The following is a 15,140-nucleotide window of genomic DNA, read 5'->3' on the forward strand; positions in this document are numbered from 1 at the left end:
TCTGGAACTCAGACAGGAAGTCAAGGTAGCTGCTTTTGTACCATCTTCATAACTTCTCTTGTAGGATCCTACAAACACACTAACTGTAACCACAACCTGTCACTATTTTATTGGTGTAACACACTGCCCCACTCTAGACTTAATAACTTACAAGTATTTGAAAGTAAGAGAGGGTAACAAACCAGCAAGTTACTAGCTTGGAGAGAGGGCATTTTGTCAGAATACATTAATCTCCATTTATTTTTATAAAGCAAAGTTCTTGTTACTTCAGTCTTTGCTGAACATTAACAACATGAAGAGAATATTTTAATTTCCTACAGCTGTCTTGAAAACCTTTACTATATTTAGTGCTATAAATACATAACTTGTTGGCTGAATATCACAACTGCACTTAAGACATTTTAATCATGTTGCAGAACTGACATAAACAGCAGAATGCATGCCATAATGCTCAGAAGAGCTGATTCAGCTGCTTTTTTAAAATAAAATCTGATGCAAAAGCTAAATAAAATTATTTTCATTGATACAAGGGTTTTTAATTAAAAATTTGTGATTTCTTAAAAACCTCTTCGTAGAAGACAGGTGGCAAAATTCATGTTCCAGTGCATTGAACCACTTTAAAATGTGCTTCCTATATAGAGGAAAAGGACTCAAATATTAAGAACCAAGCAAAAAATAATCACAAAATAAGTTTATTACTACTTCAAAACATTTCAAAAGCAGCCAAGACAGTACCAAAAAAAAAAGAGGAAAAATTAACACAGTAACAAGACTAAGGTACAATACTATGCAATAGCAATACATCTTTCATAAGATTTATAAACAGGGTATCACCAGTTTAGAAAACATCTAACACCACATTTGTGGAAATAAATTTAAAGTGTATCCCCATAGTAATATTTTAGAACAGTCACTTAGAAGCAAGGAAGCTGGAACTTAGGCCAATTTGTTGCTAATAGTGTCCATGACATTGTAAATGATCAATTTGTTTACTGACATTTACAAAAGAAATGGTACAAAAAAGCAGCAAGGTCGGACATCATTTGAAATAAGTTAAGCGCTTTTGAAATAAGATTTTACACTTTCATGCGAAGGACTCTGAAACAGGAGAACAGCAAACAAGAATTCTGCATTAAATTAAAATGGACCAAGAGAGAATATGGGAGAAGCAGTACAAGACAGACATTTGAACAAATATTGGATTCAAGTACAAAACCATTTACCATTTAAGTGCAAGGCTGAAGTTACAAATTAATGCTCTTTAAACTCTATTCCTAGACTAAATAAAGCTCAAAAATAATACTGCCTGCTTTCACTGTACACACATAGTTCCACAGCATGTTGTAATAACATTTGGTACAAACTTGTATAAAGTTGATCTTTTAATCTTTCATTGCTGGTGCAATAGGATCTTTAAAATTGTTTAAGAGTTTGATATTAATAAGACAGTTAATAGTCCCCAAGGTAAAGCACTCCAGTCAATATAATTGTCAAACACGTCCCCTTATATAAGTGTAACAGAATTAATAAGGTATTGAACTACAGTTCCTGTGGGACAATCAGTACAGCAATACAAACTATTACTTAAAGTCAGTATTTTGATTTTGCTAGTCTGTGTTTACTGGAGAAAGTTTGATGCCAAAGAAGTTGTAGAAATAAAACATGTTCTTTGGTGCAAAGTACTGCTGTGATCACTGCTAGAACAGTGTCCATCTTTCATGACCATACTGGTTATTGGAATTGCTAATTGCACCACAACTGGCCACATTCTGTTTGTAAAAGTCTGCTCATCAGCTATTATCCCAGGCACCCCAGATTTATAAAGATATCTACTCAAGGGTGTATTTTTAACATGTGAATTTAAGCTCAGTATTTAAAACTGACTCACTGAAATTAAATCAGAGATTTTATCTTCTCAATAGAAATTAAAACTATCCTAATATCATAATCTCATAATATTTATGTATTTACTCTGCAAATGTCTCAAAAGAAAGGTACTAATTGAAATAATTCCAACTTAACCATGAAAGTAAAATCTGGGTGAGTGAAATTACCTTGTTATGAACAGTTTTCCAACCAGTTTTCCAACCAGGAATATAAGCAATAAACATACATATCAAAAATCCACCTAGAAGTAATTGAAATTACTGGGCCTCAGAAGTAAAAGAGTACTTAACTTTTTCAAAGTGGATACATTTGTATCATTGAAAGACTCAGAAGATGAATCTTCAGTAAAGCTTGTCCTAAAAATGGAAGATGAGTTGCAGTATATTGTATACAACCACTCTTTTTTTGAGGACCACCAGTCCTCAAAAATCCCCAATTCTTAGCAATGTAATAGATGTGTTTTCTAGCCACTTCTTTTTTTAAAACAATTAATCTCAGCAGTAAAAGAGAAATCATACAGAAAATATCAAAAGTTTTGTCTTATAATGCTTTATATAAAAAGCTTTATGAGTTTTAGAAATGCTTAAGGTTCACTTGAATATGTTTACACACAATCAGGAAAGCTCTTGAATATTTATCAATCATGGGGTTCACAATGAGTACCTGTATATGTATATTGATAAGACACTATAGCTACATGCAATAGTTCAAGAAATTCATACTTAACTCAGTAATCTCACATACCCTGAATCTAAAGTAACACATTTTTTTTAGCCACCTTTTTTTTTCCTGTAAGTTGCTCTTAACAGATTAAAAAGGAGCATAGTACTTCAGTTCATCACCTGAAAAATAAAAAGTGAATGAATGTATCTTAGTTAAAATATCATATAAATAGAGTTAAAGCATAAAATAAGCATAAAATCCAAAACCAGATTCTTACATTAACTTCATAAAGGGATGAAAGTTAAGACAGCATTGCAACTATTCAAGTGAACCTTGTACCTCTGTTTTTGCAAAAGACTAGTTCACACATCTTGGAAAAGGCATATGCAGGACAAAAGGTGTAATTTTCTGTTCTCAGAATCACTGTTCTTTTATTTCTGAGTTTTTAGCCTATTACAAAAAGATCTGCATTTATTGGAAAGAAACACACAGCAAACTAAGGCCAACTTAGGTATGTGTGACAAGTTAAATACAGTTTGCCAAGAGAACCTCAGACGGGAAATGAGCATGAAAAGTCTGGGTTTATTCCTGTTGGCATACAGTGAATTTTGGTTGCTGCTTTTAAGAAAAGTCATCAACTGGGGAGCTATCATCCCAGAAATTACACTCAAGTTAGAAAACAAATGTGGGAATTAGAAGCATTTGCAAGGTATCACCCACTAACTCCTAAAGGCATAGAAGTTTGGCAAGCAAGCATTTGCTGAAATACCCACTAATACACTAATGAATATCCACAACCACCTGAAATGTCAGTGCTCACAGGAGTCACACACCTGGAAGACATAACATTTTAGTAGTTACCCCACAGCACCAGCCAAGTATTGGGAAAACACAAAGAACCACTTCCATTCAGACCAAAACAAGGTCAAGGGTAGTCATATCCTTTTCCTGTAACCCAACAAGGAAGCAACTATCCACTTAACACATGCAAGTAGTTAGGAAGGCAGTTCAAATGATTCCATATGGAGGCTCCATTCCATATACTCTGGAAAAACTTGGGCTTACCAAAATGCTTGCTTTGGAAGCTACAAATAGTTTGCTGCGTAGGCATCTCTTAATCTTTGCTCAAGAAATCCACTATCAGGAAGTGCTGTGGCAGACACTGCACTGCACTCTACCGACTCAGCTGTTTCAAGTGATTCTCATGAAAGACAAGTGCTGCTCACGTTGCATTGATCTTCTGAGCTACACTTTCTTGTACATTTTGAGACCTAGAATGAAGAATCTTACATTCTTTTAATATCTTAAGCCTGTGGGAAGGGAACAAGAAACAATGAAGGGTTTTTCTTGTTCTGCTTTTCTCCACAGTAGAGAACACAAAGCTATTAAAAAAAATTATCTCAAGTCATGTCCAGTGACAAGGATGTCTATAGCAATTTAAGGGACCTTGACAGGGCCAGAATTTTACACTGCATTTTTCTTCCATGACTACCACTTCAAATATACAAACTATTCCCTTTGAAAGCACAACTGTATTTATTCATCATGTATCCTTTATGAAGGGAGGAGACTGGCTATTTACTTTCATACTATGAAGAAGCTCAATTTGTAGTGGTTAAATTTAAAAAACAAACAAATCAAAACTTGAGGAAAGGTGATGAACCCAAGAGGAAATCCAACACAGAATTTTAAGCACATGTGTCCTGTGCCAGATATGGTGCAGTTACACCTTAACATTTTACACAAAATAGCCTTGTTATAAATAGATAAATTATCACTATTTGATTTTTAAGCTGGCTTCCCTTTTTTCTTGGGTGGACCTTTGTAGCCTTTAGCCTTTCTTCGCAAGTTTCTCCGATCTACAACGGGTACCTCGATTTCTGCTTCCTCAGAGCTGCTGTCTGCAGCCCGCTCTGCCACTGTCTGCGTGTAGTGATGTGGCTGCTCTGCAGACTCTTCTGAGGGCTCTTCCAACTGGTTGTTCTGCGCTTCCTGACCAGAAGGCTGCTGAAAAGAAACACCCTCAAGTTCAACCATTACCAAGGAGCTCTGACTCAAGGCAGCAGGGGCCTCCTGCGAGTTGTGCCCTGCTTCCTCATTTTGATCTTCTAATGACGAAGGTAGGTTTTCAGAAACAGATTCTTCTGCTGCTTCAGTTACCACAGAGTTGGGCAGGCCATTGTCAGAGGGCTCTTCCTTTGATGCCACAGCAGCTGCATTTTCAGTGCTGGCCTTTTCAGATTCTTGCTGTTCTTCGGTGCCATCCTTCTCTACTGATGTAACTTCTTCAGTCAGCACTTCTGAATCATTTTCATTTAAAACCTATGGGTGGAGGAAAACAATTAAAAAGACAATCAGTTGAAGGTAAAAGACACTGAACAACTACTGCCTCTAGTAATTAACATCAGAGGACAGTTTGGCATTCAGCAGGTTTTTAATTCTACATACATAACTTGAAAAAACAGTCCTCCTTTTTGCACAAGACTATTTTGTGACCTGCATTTCATATCCAGAGTTGCTCTCTGATTTTCTAATTGTTCAAAAGAGTTGAATAATTTGAGGTACAGAAAAAACACTCTGATATTAATCCCAAGGGAAAAAAATTAATTTAGACAAATGCAACTATTGTTTTGCTAGCATATAATAATCTGCTTTTGCACTATAAACAAGAAAACAATAAAACCTGGGTTTTGAAACCAAAGGCATTTTAGCAGTAGTTAATTATTTGTACACCTCATCAGGCACAAATTGCTAGACAAAATAAGTATGTGGCTTTTCACTCCCACCAAACCAGTATTTTAGTGAGATACAGCAGTTTCGTGACTAGCAAGGAAAACTACTGCAAACATATCTTTCTTTTGGGTATCACATGCATATAGATCCCACTTCTGCACATTGAAACAGAAATGTTAGTGTATTCTCCCTATGGATTTACATCATCTGGCCTAATAATTGCTTCTCCCAGTAATTTCATACAATGTCAGGGGCTACTTTCTTTTACTTAACAAAAGAAAAAAAATCCCTGCAAGATAAATACACTTTGAAGTAAAAATGACTTCACATTTTGTTTCAGTTCTCTCACCTTCTCTGATTCAGTGTCTTCTGGGGGTTTTGCTGGAGCATCAGGGGTTAATGGAACAAATGGCGTTACAGGTTCTTTTCCTTGATTCTCAGACAGCAATGTTGATTCGCCACTTGGAACTTCATTTACCATCTCCCCTTCAGCCATGAGTGAGGTCTTACCAGTTTCTTCTGCTACCTCACCATTAAGAGGTTCTGATGGCATTTCCTAAAAAAAAAAGGTCATATTTGTTAGTCAAAATTATGGCCAGCTACTGTTCCCCAGCACTAATGGATGTACATGCGATCTAAATTTGTAGCTTAATGTGAGAAGCAGATAGCTGAGATATCTAGAATTGTGTACTAAGAAGACAGAACTTAATGCAGATTGGCTAACTTAGCTAGACTATTAGTTTGTTATTGTCACCTGTACTAAATATATGACCACAGCCTACAGTTAGGAGCCAAGACAAGAAGTTTTCAATGCACCTCTCATGCCTCCTGCAATCATTCCTTGAAACTAATATACATAAAGTCCACTTTCTCTTCCATCAGTAAGAACAAAAAACCCTGAGGCACTGCTAGGCATAAAGAATATTCAGAAATTTAAATTCAAGTTATTAGCATGAAGATGAAGCTAAAAGCTGGATTTAAAGTTGATGTTTAAATCCAACAGGCAATTTTTAAGTAGAGAAGTAAAAAGAACCAATAGAAGTCACTGAAGCATACCAGGTACTGATGTCTTGAAAAAAATTTTTTTTAAGATTAGAGATACTGGATCAGATCTTGATCTTATCCCAGTTCTCTGGAATTTCTTATTAGGAGAAATCAATGAAGAAAATTAGGATGGTAGACAAACTAGAAATTCATCTTACTGAAGATCCTATAAACTTTATTGCTCAAAATACGTACAGTGAAATATTCTCTGAAACTAATTCTGTACTAGCCTTAACTTCTCAGATACACCTCTTAATGAAGCACTGGTGCAAAAAAACCAAAGAGCTGAGAATCACATGGAGCAAGGTAGCAAGGACCACATTTAACAGAAACTGTTGCTGCATTCCACACCCATCTGCTATTGCTATCCCATCCAGCTCACCTCCATCTCACTTTGTTTCTCAGAGGGTGATACATGCATTTCCACTTCTAATACAGACTGGTCCTCATTTTCAACAATTATTTCCTCATCCTTCTCAACAGTATCCACCTTAGGCACTTCTAATAGGTCTTCAGGGCTTTCAGATATGGGGAAAAGAAGTTGTGGCCTGTAGGTATTAAGATATATATTTTAGATAAATACATGATTTTGGTGATCTCAGCAGGGAAATTCTTTCATGACCAATTATGTAGTACACACTTGCCATAGGAAATACAAATCTAGAAAACTAAATGCATCTAAAAATGGCTAACTCCTCACTAGGAAAAAAATAATAACTAGGAAAACTACTTTGGCAATTATGAATTTATATCTGTCTCACTTCCATTTTATGGGAAAGAAATCTGAAATTTCTCTAAGTTTGTTATTTTAAATTTAGAAAGTAGTGATGTATTACATATTTGAAAGCTACAAAGGGTTAAGAAAAGCAGCAACTTCTTTTTCCCCTCATCCCTACTGTAGAAACAGTTTCAAATAATGGAATTATGAAAACAACTGTATTTGTACAATCACTGAAAATACAGATATTGCAAAGACCATGACTGGAAAATAACTCAAGGCAATAAACACATCATGAATTAATAAGTTACCATCAGCTAGAGGTTACATTAGCAAATATCTAAAGATGAAGTGCTGGTGCACTGCCACTACTGCAGGGTAGTAACAGTAACTCAAATATTCAGTTCTCATTTTCAAGACGATAAAGTTTAGATGAACTGAAACTATTACATACAAGCAAAGAAAAAAAGTGCATGTAATAGATTCACAGGAGTCTACTTTGTGATCTCATAGTAAAGGCAGTACTGGAGGGTTTTATCCTACATGCCAGTCTTGAGATGAAAGTAGGACTCAATAGGAAAGAGAATGAGAAGACCCTGATTCATTTGTTGGTGTGCATGGAAAGTACCAAGCTCATATGCTGTTCTGGTGCCTTCATTTTAGTGCTCCTCTTAGCTCTGCTTAAAAATACCATGTAACGCATCTTGTGTAACAGCAAAACTTTGCTGCTACCTCATTGCCTTAATTTTGCAAGGCCCAAAATTTGACATTCAAATTAGGTTAGTTTACTAACCAATCATATCAGGTTAGTCCTCTCACATACAAATTAGCCAATTATTAGTAGTAACAGCATTTCTTAAGCTGAGGCAGCATCAAATGTGTTGCTTGACCTATTTGAACCAGCTTAGGGCAGTGCCCTCACAGTGCAGCACAGCAATAAAATATCTGTAATTTCACAGAGCAATTTAAACAAAAATTAGGCACTGCCTAGTGCAAGGCCTCAGCTGCACAAAGAAAACCCCCACAACAAATTCTGTTTAAAGAAGCCTCATGTCACAAGCTTGAGTGATTTCCTATAAGGTAATCAAGTTATCCTCAGCTGGTCTGAAGAGGCTTTAAGGTTGAAGTGGATTTCTTTGGAAGAGAATGAGAGGAAGACATACACATGGAGCAGGGTGGGGTGGGCACAGTGTGTCTATGAGGGAGGAAGGGGCTACTTATTTACTTAAAATAGATATTCTGAATGGAAAGCCAGTACAAATTATTACTCCAAGCCCTGTTCTGTAAGAACTGTTACAGCACACAAGTTACACTACTCTTCACATCCACATCTGATGATTGTTACACAGGCTAACATCATTTAAACTGGAAATGGTTTTGGGTTCTTTTCAGGATGTTAGATCAGATATGATGGTTTAAAATATTGTCTGAGCAAAGGGCTTTCCTTTGAAGACATGGCCCCCTATAACACTTGTTATTAGCTGACAAGCAGTAACCAGCTCCTCAGCTGAACAGTCAGACCATATTTTACTGCAATAAAGAAGAAACAAGACTGTAACAAGAAGTGGGGAAGGGATACTTCCTCAAAGACCACACAGAGTATTATGGATGTAAGTCCAGATATATTATCTCAAGAAACTGTGCTGCGAATACAAATATTTTTACTATTGTACAGATTCAGTTACAAAAGGACACTCTCAGCCTTCACTCTTTTCCTATTATTTCTAGTATCTACTGAGCTTTCACGGGTACTACATTTTGATGCAATCACTCTTTAAATGATGTCTCACTTTTCTAACTTCCCATCTTGCGTTAGACTTTACTTTTAGTAATCTTAAAATCAAGCAAGTAAAGTAGGGAGAAAGGAGAAGAAATACCAGTTGCACATCCTGTGACACTAATGTAGTTCATGGCTGCCCAAGCAACAAAATAAGAAATCAGTAAAAATGGGCTCCTGGTACCTTCTTTTGGACATTTGAAGAGCATTTTCCTCATCTTCTTGGGAAGTTTCAAGTCCAGGTTCCTGTCTATTTCTACTTAGCCTCTGACGTTTTAAATGACTGCTTCGTATCCAGATGGAAGCAGGAGTTGCATTAGGGTCTTAGGAGAACAACACAAAAAAAATTCAACAACACAACACAAAAATTCAGACTAAGATCTACATATGACCTCCCCACCCAAAATAGTTCATGAAAGAAATTGAGTGCCACTTAAACAGCATTTCGTTGTGGTACTTTTTATCTGAATAGTATCTTTACTAAGACTCATAATTTTATCTGAATTCCTCTAAAAGGTATAGGAGTTGAATCTCAGCACCTTGGAGGAAAGCATGTTTTTATATCCATTTTACAGATGAATGAAGTAAAATGAAAAGCTGTGAAATAGCCTGCAAAACTACCCATCTAGAGTAATTGCAATACTGATAATCAAAGCTTTACCTTCAGATGTGCTTGCATGAACATCTGTTGATTCTTTACCTTTTTGAGAGTCAGCCTGTGGAACAAAAGCAAAGCTAATGTTATTCTAAAATCTTCTGAATTTATTAAAATACCTTCATCATCCTACCTATGGTCGCACCTTTCTAAAGCACTCATAGTAATGATTCTATAAAACAGCTGCTGAAATAATTCTTAATTTGTAGCTAAGTAAGTCTTCTGCCTCATCTCAGCAAATTTTATCTTTTTTAAAAGTTATCTTTATGTCATGGATGACTAGTTTTTCTGTGTTTTACTTCTGGCCTCAATGTAGAAGATAAGATTTCAAAGTGACCTGTCAACAATACAGGTCTTTCTGTATTGTTGACAAACTCTTTCTGTTTGTTTCCCCTTTCTGTATAAACCCAAGGGACTACACTGTAGTGGTTGGCAAAATTTATTTGCAAAGTCTTATTTTTATATTTTTATGCTATTCTATAGTTTTATTTTTATCATGACACCCAACAGAATATGGCAACCCATATAGAAAATAAGAAAAGTCAGAGCTTGGTGATTCATCAGTAATGCAGCTTACATGCACAGTCAGCACTCCCTCAGAGGGAGGCTGCTTAGCTCCCTCTCCCAAGAGCTTTTTTTGTATCCTGTTTCTCCACACCAGCCCTTAAATACCTCAATTTTTTTCTGCAAGTTAGCTGAGGATTCAGCACTTGATACAGTAAAGTGAGTACAAGCTGGACACATTAAAATAAAATTACGTACATTGTTTTTTCTTAGCTGCTAGTAATAATCTGGAACAGCAATTACCAGCATCCTGGTCCACTTTTCTAGTCTCACTTCCAATACTGTGGAAGAAGGCTGGCAAAAAGTGTCCATGTCTACATTCCGCTATTGGAAGTAGTGTCCTAGATTGCAAAGCAACGTGTATTCTATTTGCCATCAGTTAGAGGTGTGGCAGTTATCTTCTGTTAAGTGGGCACTTTATCTCTTCCACAAACCAAACAAGAACTGTTATTCCTGCTCCCATATCTTTTGAGAGCCCCTTAATTTCAAATTTATAACAACTGAGAGGGAGGGGGTTTACAGTTTCCAGTTCAAGGGAGGCTCCTGCCTTCCTTAGCAGACACCTGTCTTTTCAAACCAAGACAAGTAGTGTCAAGTGACTACTAAATACATTAAAATTTGTAAACTAACAAAAAATTCTTCTAGAATCAAATGCACAAAATGGGGAGCACTAATGGAAAGGTGAAAATTAAAGCTGGGAGATGGTTTTTTCATGGTTTGGGGGAAGGTGGGGTATTTTACTTTCTTAGGTGGTCCAGCAATTTTCAAACTCTTGCAGAACTGCTTATAGATACTGCAGATGCCAATTTTAGAGCTGCCAGCAGTTTTACCAAGCTATGAGGAGCTGGACCACTTTGGTATCTACTGTCTTTTCCTCTGGAAAAGGGCAAGAGGCAGGGCTTGACTTCTTAACTCACAGCAACAAAAATCAAAAGAACTACTGTCGCTCTTCTATTTTCTCCGGGTATATCCATATAGCTCTATAACCAAAACATTTAAGTTTTTAGATAATTTTGCTGATATGATAATAACTGGAATCTATCTAAAACACAGAGATGAGGCTAGAGACACGGTTACAAATGAAGGACAACTAAGAGTTATTGCTTCCTGTCATTGAGAGATTTAAAACATCACTATTTTTCCTGTTAATTTTGCTTTGGGAAATACTAATTTCTCAATTGGGAAAACTTGACTTAAATTCCAAACCCAAAGTTTAAACGTTAATATCTGAGAGTATTGATTTAGCCATTATTTCCCATTTTTAATTAAAGCAGTGACTTCTATAAAAGCCTGTCAGTAACACAGACATTTCTTAAAGCATGCGAATCCATGCCCATGGTATTTGGAGCTATGAATTATTGTCAAGCAGATTCTGTGTGCCTTCAGAATACAAATGAAATAAAGGAAGAGCTTCATAATATTTAATGACCCAAACATATTCATAAGCACATGTCCACAAGCAGCTGTAATCTGGTTGCTATATAAAATACATACAAAGAAAGCTGCAATCTTTTTGTACAGACAATGTTTAACTCTTCATGCAAACTTAACATCAGCCATTGTACTGAACTGTGACATGGACATGTACCTCTAAAAACTCTCTAAACAGTTCAATCTCAGAGATAGTTGAAATACTCTCCTTTATGTAATCTGCTGGTAAAAGGCTCAAATTGCAGACCCTGACAGCTGCAGCACAGACTCTACATGCATGGGGAAACCCCACCTGTCCACAAGAAACACCAACAAAAAAGCCAAGACCAAGAGCCCAACCAAAACCAAACAAAGCAAAAAACAAACAAAACAAATCCAAAACAAAAAACCACCAACCCATCTTAGTCATTAGCATTACATCACTGGGAAGCATTACATCCACACAGAAAGTAACAAGTAAGCAAACGTAAGCAAAAATAATTTCTCATAACTGTTTTTCCAGTAACAATACACTAAAAAAAAAGAGGTAACAGACAGTGTACCTACACTTAGTTGTGTTTCTACCTCAGTACTGGGTCCACCTGCTTCAGATACTGCAGACTGACAAAAATTGTCCTCTGCTTGCAAACTCTTATTTTCCGCCCTTGAGGTCTCTGCTGTGAAGATTTTAAAGAGTAAACAGCACAAGAGAAAATTAGTACCTTTATATAACAACTGTTTGTCCTGCTTTCAGGACATTGTACGTGGATAGAGTTACTTTTCTATCATGGGATAGAGTTACTTTTCTTCCTAATAGCTTATACAGTGCTCTGTCTTGAATTTAGAGTAAGATAACACATTGATGTTTTAGTTGTGCTAAATAAGGGTTACTCTAATTCAAGGACTTTTCACTTTCTTATGCTGAGTGAGCAGTTGCACAAGAAGCTAGGAACAAGACACAGCCAGGACAACTGACCAAAGAAATATTCCATACCACATTGTTAATCCCAGTACAGAAACTGGGAGGGGCTAATCACTGCAACTGCATTGTGTATCAGTTCTCTCTCTCGCGTTTCATTTTTCTCATTTTGCTGTCTCCCTTCTCATTATGATTATTGTTACATTATGCTTCTGTTTAATTTTATTTCAATTATTAAACTGTTCTTGTCTCAATACAGTGGTTTTGCGTTTTTTTCAGATTCTCCTCCCCACCCCACCAAGGGGGGAACAAGCAGATATGTGGCACTTAGTTGCTTGTCGAGTGTGAAGGAAAGGCCTTCAAGGAAGACATTCCATATCAGCCAGGCAAGTGGACACCACGGACAGAGAGATGTCTAGTACCTGAGGGAGCTAGCTCTGCTAGAGATGATTTGTTATGAGCCAAAGAATGTGCAGTCACACACAGATTTAGACAAAGTCCAATGCACATAACCCACATGGTAGATATTTGTATATGTAGCACACCATCATCTCAATTCACTGGCATTCATGACCTAGAGAGATGAAGGAATATCTGCAGGGGATTAAGTGGTTTGCTAATTCTGGGAATACAAAGAAAGTCTTTCTTCCTAGCTATGGTCTTGCCTCTCAGTTGTGAAAAAATCTGTTCAAAAGGTATGAAAAACAGGTCCAGGAGTTTGCTGGAGCAAAAAAGCAACAAAAAGAAGACAGGTTCTACTCCTCACCTGTATAGACAAGTATCTCAGCTATTAAGAGAGCATTCTTTTGCTCAAAAAAGAGGATAAAGGGTACACACCATGGCTTTTAAAATCCTGTGGGACCACAGAAAGGATATGAAAAAATTATATGGGAAATCCACCTGCACCCTAGAGGCATGAACTGTAAGGAAAAACAGTCACAGAAAAATGTGGATTCTTCCAGGAAAATTGTTGCTCCAGTCTCTAGCACGCAACTTCCCAGACAGAAAGGAATGGCTAATCTTACCCTGATTCTATGGTAAAGAATTCTGATCCTTGTTCACAAAAAGTGGGTGGAGAATTCTATGTCCAGTACTAGAGGGCCCTGCCTCCTTTCAGTGGGAGATGATGATCAGTTCAGTTCACAGGAATGTGAGGATTCAGTAGCCTACAATGTCAAACCCACAAGAGTATAACGGTCTAATAGACATTAGTGCACAGTGCGCCATAATGCCATCCTGCTATAGAGGACAATAACCCAATGTAGTTCTGGGGTGACAGGGAGGTCCCAACAGCTGACTATAATGGAGGCTGAAACTAGCCTGACTGGCAAAAGCATGTCACTGTGACTGGCCCAGAGACCCTGTGCACCTTTGGCAAAGACCATTTCAAAAGAGGACATTTCACGGACCCAAAAGGGTAGCATTGGGCTTTCACTACAGCTGCCTTGTAGACAGGGGAAATTAAGCATCTGTCTGCCTGGCTTTTTCTCTCAGAGGACCCTTCTGTTGTGGGGCTCTTCAAGAATAAAAGGTGCCAGTCACTACCACAACGGTGCACCAGCAGAAATACTGCACCAACTAGATTGTCCAGGAATCTTGAAAGTGATCAAGGACTGGCCTGAAAAGATTTTTGAATATCACTAGAGGAGGTGACCCATACTGAAGAGGACTCACTGTGTAATAAATTACCAGAAAATGAGAAGAAATATGCCTTATTTACTGATTGTTCTGCCACATTGTAGGAAAGGATCAGAGATCAAGTCTCCTACAACAAATTGCTGAAGGAGAAGGTGAATCAAGTGAGTTTGCAGAGGTGAAGGCCATCCAGCTGGCTTTAGACATTGCTGAATAAGAAAAATGAGCAATATTTTAGTTCTATACTGACTTGTGTAGTGGCAAATGCCCTGTGGGGTGGTTGCAGTGATGGCAGCAAAAAGGTAAAGCCATCTGAGCTGCCACATTGTGACAAGGTAATTCTGTCTAGGTGGAGAACTTGGTTGTGAAAGTACCTCAATGTAGCAACTGATGCACCCAAGAAATAGGCCACAGAGGAACATCTGAATAACCAGAAAGTGCATCAGGCTGCTAAGATGGAAGCAACTCAGGTGGATCAGAATTGTCAATAAAAGGGAAAATTATTTCTAGCTTGGTGCACACCTATGACACCTCAGATAATCAAGGATGAGATGCAAATTATAGGTGGACACATGATCCAGGGGTGGACTCGACCATGGACACAATTGCACAGATTATTCATAAATGTGAAACATGCAATTAAAGAAGCCAAGTGGTTAAAACCTCTCTAGTATGGAGAATGACAACTGAAATAGAAATATGGGGAGACTGGGCACATAGACTATATCACACTCCCTCAAAACTCCAGGGAAAAATGTCATGTCCTTATAATGGTGGAAGCAACACTTAGAGAGGAGAAAACATAGCCTGAACCCCATGCCACCACCAGGAACAGTGGGCCTTAAGAAGGAAACCTTAAGAAGATGACAGAAATTCCAGAATGAGGTAGTGCAACTAATTTTCTAAACAACATCATAGACAACTGGGCCAAAGACCATGGCATTGACTGGGGATATCACATTCTCTGTCATGTACCACCCTCCAGAAAAATGAAATGATACAATAATCCATTTATCCTGGAACAGTGGATGGCAGGACCTTCAAACATTCGGACACACATTTAGCAGAAGCCACCTGTTAAGTAAACACTAGGGAATCTGACAGTCAGTCTGACACATCACAGTCCACACTTTTA

General features: G+C 37.4%; 1 protein-coding gene across 1 annotated transcript in view; it reads right to left on the reverse strand.

Moving 5' to 3' along the window:
- Positions 1 to 4,100: 4,100 nt before the first annotated feature.
- Positions 4,101 to 15,140, reverse strand: part of FAM169A (family with sequence similarity 169 member A) — a 34,900-nt gene continuing 23,860 nt past the window's right edge. The window contains exons 8-13 of the mRNA XM_054286336.1: positions 12,019 to 12,128; positions 9,484 to 9,538; positions 9,007 to 9,145; positions 6,710 to 6,875; positions 5,633 to 5,839; positions 4,101 to 4,872 (exon numbers count right to left, since the gene is read on the reverse strand). Of these exons, the coding sequence (XP_054142311.1) occupies positions 4,339 to 4,872; positions 5,633 to 5,839; positions 6,710 to 6,875; positions 9,007 to 9,145; positions 9,484 to 9,538; positions 12,019 to 12,128 (1,211 nt within the window). The 3' untranslated portion in view covers positions 4,101 to 4,338. The remainder of the gene's footprint in view (positions 4,873 to 5,632; positions 5,840 to 6,709; positions 6,876 to 9,006; positions 9,146 to 9,483; positions 9,539 to 12,018; positions 12,129 to 15,140) is intronic.

The sequence above is a fragment of the Melozone crissalis genome, unplaced genomic scaffold (assembly GCF_028551555.1).
Source record: "Melozone crissalis strain CALT ecotype California unplaced genomic scaffold, PUWL_Pcris_2 ptg000005l_1, whole genome shotgun sequence".
NCBI lineage: Eukaryota > Metazoa > Chordata > Aves > Passeriformes > Passerellidae > Melozone > Melozone crissalis.